General features: G+C 46.1%; 1 protein-coding gene across 1 annotated transcript in view; it reads left to right on the plus strand.

Annotated features, from left to right (window-relative positions):
• The window catches only part of LOC146174155 (uncharacterized), a 60,870-nt gene extending 52,128 nt beyond the window's left edge, over positions 1-8,742 (plus strand). Inside the window, exons 13-15 of the mRNA XM_084585328.1 lie at positions 6,694-6,835; positions 7,183-7,284; positions 8,689-8,742. Coding sequence (XP_084441454.1) covers positions 6,694-6,835; positions 7,183-7,284; positions 8,689-8,742 — 298 coding nt within the window. The remainder of the gene's footprint in view (positions 1-6,693; positions 6,836-7,182; positions 7,285-8,688) is intronic.
• Positions 8,743-9,364: the final 622 nt, after the last annotated feature.

A 9,364-nucleotide genomic window follows, 5' to 3' on the forward strand; every position in this document is an offset into this window, starting at 1 on the left:
GCTGCTGGCAAGCCCACGGACTTTCAAGGGAGCGGCGCTCGTCTCGTATGGCGGCCACATCGTGACTCTTGAGGCGTCGGACTGCAACAGTGCCCGGTGAACAATTTGGTGTTTGTTTATGTAACTCTCTCGTGTTTGATCTGTTGTAAAGCCTGTGTTATTGAATCATTCTGTAATTGCATGCTTAGCGTTTGTTATTCTGTGAACCTCTCGTCTGTGTATTTCAAGTGATCTTGTGTATTCCTCTGTATCGTCTCTTGCTGTACATAAATTGTGTTTTGTTTGTTACTTCTGACTCCGACCCTTACTCTGACTTGAACCGGCGACCGCTGGGCACCAAACGACCACCCCCTTCTGTGACTACAAGGTAGTTGAATTCCGGCTGAGCTTGCCACGCAGGTCGAGGACATCTCCTTTGCGACCGGAACAGCTACCCCCACTCACTCTAAGGGTGTCTGGGAGTGTGCGCACCGTTAAGGGCGCATCGTTAATAATACCCCCTAATTATTAACGGGTGACAATTATTCTGGCGTCCGCGACAGGACGTTTGATGCATTCAAGCTCAGAGGACGGAGAACGAGTTAGAAGAGTTTACGTAGAGCTCGTAAACTGTGTAGCAGCAGAGCGATAGCGGGAGGTAGTGCCGTGCGAAAGCGTTTAGGCGAGGTTCGCTAAGCAAACTTAGCTACACCCAAACAGTTCGCGCTTCAGATATGAATCTGAAAGAGTTGATTGAGGCTGGCACCCAGCTGGGGTTGTCCGGTGCCGAACTGCGCAAATGGGTTAGCCAGAGAGAAAAAGAAGAAAGAGAGAGAGAAGAAAAGGAACGAGAGAGGGCTCGAAAGGAAGCCGAGGAAGAAAGAGAGAGAGCAGAAAAAGAACGAGAGAGGGCTCGAAAGGAAGCCGAGGAGGAACGAGAGAGGGCTCGAAAGGAAGCCGAGGAAGAAAGAGAGAAGACTCGAAACGAGCGTGAAGAGGAATTTCAGCGAGAAAAGGAATTACTTACTATGAAACTTCAGCTCCAAAACTCAGGGAACAGCCACGGTTTAGCTGAAGTGCATAGCGCCAGAGAAGGACATAGCAGCTTGCAGATAGACGCAAGTAAATTGATCCTGAAATACGACGAGAGAAGAGACGATCTCGACGCGTTCCTCTTGCGCTTTGAAAGGATCGCCATAAATGCAAATTGGACAGACAGTGAATGTGCTACCATCTTGAGCACTTGCCTTAGCGGCGAAGCATTAAGTGTGTTTGGAAGACTTCCTCCTGAGGATGCAGGCAGCTATCACAAAGTGAAAACTGCATTACTTAAAAGGTTTAGATTTACGACGGATGGGTTTCGTGAGAAGTTCAGGACTGGAAAACCTAAGGACGGTGAAACGGCAACACAGTATGTTGCGCGACTGAGTCATTATTTCGACCGCTGGACGGAACTCTTAAAAATTAAACTAGAGTATGGCGCACTTCGCGAACTCCTAATTAAGGAACAATTTCTGGGTAGCTGTCACCCTGGTTTGTCGCCTTATTTAAAAGAAAGAAAGGCACATACATTGGACGAAATGATGGAGCTCGCAGACCAGTACTTGGAAGCCCAGGGAGGCGAAAATTTGAGCAAAATTGTAAATTTGGAAACCCCTCGAAAGCCCGAATTCCGACAGACACAACCTATTGTAAAATCACCCCCGAGGTGCTATCTCTGCGGACAACTAGGCCACATCGCACCTAACTGCCGTAAACTCGTAACCAACAATCCATCCTCGTGTTGGAAATGCGGACAGAAGGGCCACAAAGCAATGTCGTGTCCCGACGTTGACAAGGCAGCTCCGCAGGCGGCATGCGCGAGGACTGCGTCAGAGTCGGAATATCGCCTGGAGGAAGAAGATGCCGATGGCTTTGTTGAGCTTAAGAACGGCAGGAAAGTCCACGTGGTGCACGACCTAGAGGAGGAGGAAGCAGAGAAGGTGGTTAATCGGAAGGACAAGAAAATACGGGTGGTGAACGCCGTAGTACATGCACAACCTGGAGCTGCGGTGAATCGGATGCCGGATTCGAGGGGAAAGAGGAAGAAAATCAGTTTATGTGCTACGAGATACAGGTAGCAGTGCCGTAATTATGAAACGCAGTTTGATTCATGAGAATGATCGACTGGCGAGAAATGCCCTGTGAGGCTAATTGACGGCTCAATTCAATTGCTACCTGAGGCCAAATTGGAAGTGCAGACGCCATACTATTCTGGAAAACTGACAGCCCTGTGCATGGAACGCCCTATATACGATTTAGTGTTGGGAAATATCAAGGGCGCAACATTTCCCGAGGATCCTGATCAAAGTTCCGCGCCTGTACGCTGCAAGGAATCTAAAAAGAAAAAGGCAAGGCGAGGAAAGCAAGGCCATGAGAAGCCGGAAGAAAAGCCTCGAGACATGAAGAAACAAAAGGAAGCACCTCAGGAGGACACCGAAAAGAAAGCGACAACACGGGAAATAAAGTCAGCAATGCCTAGGCCTTCGTTGATGCAGGCAGCCCAAGTGTTTGTCCTACTTATGGGGGCGTTACTCGGGATATTTCACCTTCAGCGGAAGGAATACCGGTGCCTAGGAAAGAACACTATTACAGTGATTCTTTTTGTTGGTCTGTGCGCGTTGGCACAGGTTCCCGTGTATCCGTCGGCGCTACTGGTTGTAGTGGCAATTATCGGCACACATTGGTTGTGTGATTTACAAGAGGATAAGTCCTGCCTCAGGGAATTTTCAGTAGCCCGATCGGAGAACATAGAAGCATCTCAAATGCGAGAGACTAGAGCGAAGGCAGAATCCCTGGCGGACAGAAGCGTGTCACGCACTGATCGCGGGTTAGAATTACGCTCGGAAATTTAGGTTTGTGCGCTTTGCATTTGAAAAGCGGTGTGTTGTTGATTCTTATGTGTATCTGACGACAGTGTGTTGCTATGTTTGTGAATTTCATGGCATTGATGTGTAAATTTTGTAATGGGTTATTACAGTTTGTGAAATTTGTGCAATGTGTGTGATGTGGACATTTGCCCCATATAATTGTGAGCGCATGAATGAGCGCGCGATGTTCGTGGTTGTTGTGAATATTGTGGGACAATATTCTTTAAGGGAGGGGCAGTGTCACGAAATCGGCGCCCATTTTCATCAAGCCGGTACGGCGCGAGGCCCGCACGGCGTCGCGTGGAAGGCATGAAGAGAAAAGCCCCCTTCTCCGCGCGGGAGAGCGCGTAGCTTTGTACGCGTTGCCGTGACCCTCTTTCCCATTGCCCGGGAAGGACGGTGGTTCATCGGACTGGAATCAGCCAGAAAATTGCAGCATCTTCTATAGGACGCGGCTCGACGGGAGGAAGAGAGAGCGCTAAACCAGCGAAGCTAAGTGTGTGTGCGCGCCAGCTTTGACGCGTGCTAACAAACAGACGCGGCGCGCCCTATTTAATGAGACCGCGCCGCTTGATGAGTCAGTCAGTCCGTTCGTCCGTGTTTTGTGACTTATTCGCCTGTGCTTCGGCTAGACTCCCGGGGATCACCCGCTGCTGGCAAGCCCACGGACTTTCAAGGGAGCGGCGCTCGTCTCGTAGGGCGGCCACATCGTGACTATTGAGGCGTCGGACTGCAACAGTGCCCGGTGAACAATTTGGTGTTTGTTTATGTAACTCTCTCGTGTTTGATCTGTTGTAAAGCCTGTGTTATTGAATCATTCTGTAATTGCATGCTTAGCGTTTGTTATTCTGTGAACCTCTCGTCTGTGTATTTCAAGTGATCTTGTGTATTCCTCTGTATCGTCTCTTGCTGTACATAAATTGTGTTTTGTTTGTTACTTCTGACTCCGACCCTTACTCTGACTTGAACCGGCGACCGCTGGGCACCAAACGACCACCCCCTTCCGTCACTACAAGGTAGTTGAATTCCGGCTGAGCTTGCCACGCAGGTCGAGGGCATCTCCTTTGCGACCGGAACAGCTACCCCCATTCACTCTAAGGGTGTCTGGGAGTTTGCGCACCGTTAAGGGCGCATCGTTAATAATAACCTCTAATTATTAACGGGTGACAACGTGTCGCTTCTCTAAAAGTCCAGAAGGGAGGGAACCATCAACGCACAGTTCCCCAGAGCGACAGTCGACTGTAGCGCCACACATTCTGAAAAAGTCAATACCTAGAATTATGTCATGCGTGCATCGCGGAAGCACTACAAACTCTGCTCTGAATACCATTCCACACAGGGAAACCGAAGCAACACATTCCCAGGGGACACAAACCCTCAGCACCCGCGCCATGAAAATTCACATTTCTGTCCCAAACAAACATAACTTTGCGTAGTATCCGCTACTGAAACGATAAACAAATTATTGAAATGGTTGCCACGGTATACATTAAATCCATTGTCTCCACATCATCCACAAGCGCATAGACCGTTTTCTTTAACATAACAAAAGATAGAGGAATTTCTATAGGCAGCGCACAGTCTCCAGCGGCTTGACTTCCAGCGGTCGCCCTGGCTAGTTTTCCGGCAAAGGCGATGGAGACCGCCGCCATGGCCGTGGTGACGGAGAGCGGCGCGCAGAAGAGGCAGGTGGTGGTGAGAAACTTCGGTCATAAGCAGGAGCGCGGCTGCGCGGTCTATCGATCTGGGGCAATTGATACGAAGATGGGGGCTATTGCCAAGGAGAGTCGTAGAAACGGTTACGTGGCGGAGCATGTTGGACGGGCCGATCGTAACGGGTGAGTGGGCGGCTGCTGCAGTACCGAGCTATGTGCCCCTCAGTACCGCAAGCGAGGGAACACGGGGACTGTGCGACGAAAATCTTGTTCCCTGGATGGTTCCAAGGAGTCAGGACGCATTGAATGACGAAACTCATCTTCAGGCCTACGGCCTGGACGCCAGAAATAGCGAGCAGGTGGTGGCTGAGGACGGTACGCATATTGGGGATCGTAGTGCGACGAGAAATTAGCAGGACGTGAGTCGTAGCAACGCGAATGACCAGGGCTATCGAACCTTGGCGTCGGGCTGTTGGAGCAAGCGTCGGAGTGTGCCGTATTGATAGAATTCAGAGCGGGCATCGAGGGGGGCAACGAGGGAGCCCCTCGAGAGCCGACAACGTCAGAGGGCAAGGATGGTGGACGCCGTGCAGGGGGCTCGAACCGCTGCAGTTCCTCGTGAACTATTTGACGGATCGTTGAAGACAAGTCCATGAACCTGTCTTCAATGCTCGCTACAGATAGAACGTTGGCAAGCCGGCCAAATTTTTTGCGTTATGCGACGAGTCTTCAATATCTGGAATGTGCCAACGTGCCGAATGACATCATAGACGGCTTTCAGGTAATCTTTGGCAATTAAAAAATTGTAAACATAATCTGCGATGCCCTTCAGAAGATGTCCCACTTTATCTTCATCGGTCATATTAGCGCTTTCTGTTTTGCATAGCTTCAGGACCACCTATATGCACGTTGTGCATGTTTCATACGGTAGCTCAGCTCTGTGTGCTAGCGCTTGTTCAGCCCGCTTCCTTCGCGCAAGGCAGTCGCAAAAGCACTGGCGCAATTCGGTAACGAAACGGTCCCAGGTGGTAAGAGAGTGCTCGTGGCTCTCGAACCAAACAAGAGCGGTATGTGTTAGGAAGAAAACCACGTTTGCAAGCTGAGCGGCTGCGTCGGATCGGTTGTAGCGGCTCACCCGTTGGTAATGGGTCAACCACTCATCGACTTCCTCACCTGCCGCTCCCGCGAAAGTCTGAGGCTCCCAATAGTGATGCAAGGAACCGTTCGCTGCGACCGCAGGCCGGTCTTCAGCTTGGATTACCGCGTCACCACGACCTGCTTGCGGGTCATTGGCCGAATGCATGGCACTGGTTTGTGGTTCGAGGCCTGCAATGCGACGACTCCGGCAAGGCTCCAGTTGTATCGGTGCTAAGTGTAGCGCTAGGGATCATTGGCCGGCTCCTCCATCACCATTTTACGCCCTTAGCATAGCGACCGAGACGTTCTAGCCGTTTCAGTACGCAGGTACACACGGCCAGTGCGAAGCAAGACATGTGCCTCAAGACAAAGGTCGAACGGGCGCGCACACACTTCTTCCTCTTCCTTCTTCCCTCCTCCGTACTCTGCTTGAGACCACGTCCGTAATAATAATATATATATATATATATATATATATATATATATATATATATATATATATATATATATATATATATATATATATATATATATATATATATATATATATATATATATATATATTTATATATATATATATATATATATATATATATATATATATATATATATTTATATGTATGCATCTCGTTTCTTACCGCTGGCGTGCAACGTTCTGCATCTAACAGTCAAATGCTTTATGGCAGAGACAGAAAATGGTGCCGTAACCGATTTAGCCACGCGGCTGCGTTAAATCTCTCATTCAAGCGCAAGCTCGCCTTTGTCGTTGTAATTTCTGACGCTGTGAGCAAGAAATTGCGGGTTTCGTCTGCTAGATGTGGCATATATTTTCATTCTTTATTAGGCTTTATGATTTATTTTTGCAGTACAACAATCGCAGCTTGCATTGAGGATGTAAACAGGATGTAATATAGGAAATTTGAAGAGCAACATCAATCTAACTTTTCCATTCGTATAATTATGGGTGTATTGAAGTACGACAAAAATATTGACGCTTGTTTACATTATTCCAGCCGGCCAGCGTACCGCTGCCTCATAGAGAAAAACAGCCTTGAAATAGGCGTCACCTCTAGCCGCCTTCCAGGTGAGGCATCAAGCCGAAAGACTTACTGCCAGAAGGTTTATCATGAATACCCAGATGCCACCGTCGACAGGGTAAGTTTATATCAGCATTCATACAATAAAAATGAGCGTGTTTACAGGTCTTCTTGTATTTTCTAAGTTCCTGCTCTTTTCTTACTTCTATTTCCAAACTAATTCTTGCTAACGGGGAGGTTTCAGAAAATGGTCATGGTGCAAATAAAATACCAATGTAATACACCCAATTAGTGCGCAGCTATTGGGTGACAACATGTGAGCTCAATAATAATATATTCTGCATTGATGAATGGTGCCAGTAAAAAAAAGTGTAGATGTCACAGTAATGACACAGTGAACTTCACACGCCGCTTCTTTGAGCATTGTTTAAAACTGTAAATTGTGTTTTTTTATATATTTTGCAGGAACATGACATGAAGGACTGTGTAGTAAGGTGTTACATCACGAAACAACTTGACAGTATGCTTATTGGTGCAGTTGATGGCGTAAAATGTGGACGAACAAAGGTGAGAAAAAAAAAAAACGCCTGATTACCTATCAAATAAAAGCGGTAGCCGAATTCCCTATTTTATCATAGACGAAATATATTTATTTTATGCCTCTCAATCATTTCCGAAAAATGACAAATATGAAATACTATCTTCAGAAAAATATGAAAGGATAAGTAGAAGCAATATTTTTGTTAAGTTCTTTTAGAATCCCCCACAGAAATTCACTGCATGGTTAAATTCAGGTAGCAAACCTAGTGACACGTTTCTACCAAGAAACAGGTGTTTCAAGCGGTTAAAACTTTCACCGCAGGATTATTTTCGCCTCAGTCATTTTGGTTCAAAATAAAAAAACCCAGTTTTTTAGAAAAATATTTCGTCTGCATAACAAGCTTGAAAGTACTCTTCGAAAACCATAATATGTATTGTTTTTTTTGTAGAGGCTGAAAATATTCCTAGGCTGTGGGCTAGTGTATATTGTAGTTACTTGTTATAATTTTGCTTGAAGCCATTCGCTATGAAATATAACAGTATTTTCGTAGCGCCCTTTTGAAGGACCAAAACGCGAATAGGACTTCATGATGCATATCAAATTGAAAACTACTTTAGCAAACTAGAATTTTATATGCTATTATTTTAATATAATGCGAACCGTAATGAGCTAGCTGTGCCTACAACCCGCCGATGTAACTCGTTTTTAGAGGTAGCCTATCAAGAATAGGTGAAAACTGAGCCGCGAAACGATACGTGGGGCACCGTCATGGGCTGGCTACCGCAGCGGACTTTATGCATATTTGCTAATTAGATGGCGTTTTTGCGTTCTAGCGTACTTCACGTCTATTTCGATACGCAGTCAAAAAATATGCAATAAATATAGTAATCGCTTTGTATGCAATATGTGGTAGATGTAGATTTAGCGTATCTATGAATGGTGTCTTATATTGTGATTTTGAGCAATGAAATTAGTTTCCGGCGATTACTGATTACTGAAAGAATACAACGTGATGCAGACAAATAATTTTGCCTGTGTTTGTGGCTGAACTCGATCAGGTGTGATGGTACCTGCGGTTACTACTAGGGCTGCATGGTCGTTTCAAATTGTACAAGTTGCGAGTAATATGGAAGTGGCTTCTTTTCACAATACGTCTTTTCATAATGTTGATGATCGGTGACGAGGAATACTGTTAGAGGGATGTCAGGGAGACGTAGAAATCGACTGGGTGTGATGTAGGTAATAGTTTGAGGCTTAGCTGAGATTGCCGAGCTAGTAGGAGCAATAAAACTGAAGCAAAGAGCGCTAACGGTATCCCGCATTCTCGTAAGGCGCAGCGTTCTTTTAACTTTTTGTTCGACGGACACCTCTAGTAAAAACATGGAAGTTTGCTTCTTCACTCACATTATGTTTCTTTTTTTTTTACACAGCAGTGCATCCTTGGCGAGTGTAAACAGAAGCAAAAAAAGAAGAAAGCAGAATAGCAAGCAATTTGTATGGGGATGCTTTTTCTGGCTGGTGCTCAGTTGTCAGTTGAATAAAGCGAAGTTGATAAAACGCTTGAGCATCTTTATCTTCAATTTATGAAGCCGACGTTTATCATACGTCATATGTGCGTTTAATGTAGCCATTTCATCCAATAAGCGCTGATATATAAAGGTTAATAATAAATATAGCACAATATATTTCTTTTCATCCCTTCGCTCCCTTCGTTAGCGAACCAGCCATCCTACTTGCTTCGCCTGCTTATCCGCATGCCATTGTGATGTCTATGTTTAGGCGATTCTACACGTACAACTGTAAAATTTTGCCTGCTTGCCAAACTATTTACGACGGGTGGCGGAAACGCGCAGGAATGAGCGTCATGAAGCTGCAGCGTTCGATCGCATCACGCCTGGCCCAAATCACAACGTTATGAAGGAATTTAATGCAAATGCTTCTAGATTATAAAGAAATCAATAAATAACTAGGGAATTAAAAAGACACCCACCATTTTGGCCACGGCTGTAGACGCCAAGATCTCCCAGATCTGGTGGAGAAGTTGTACAGATTGCTACCCCTTAGGTGTTCAATCGACCTTTGCTGCTACTGCAGAGGGTGTACATA

This window comes from Amblyomma maculatum, chromosome 11 (genome assembly GCF_055883805.1).
Source record: "Amblyomma maculatum isolate TAMU_Amacu chromosome 11, ASM5588380v1, whole genome shotgun sequence".
In the NCBI taxonomy this organism is placed as follows: Eukaryota; Metazoa; Arthropoda; class Arachnida; order Ixodida; family Ixodidae; genus Amblyomma; species Amblyomma maculatum.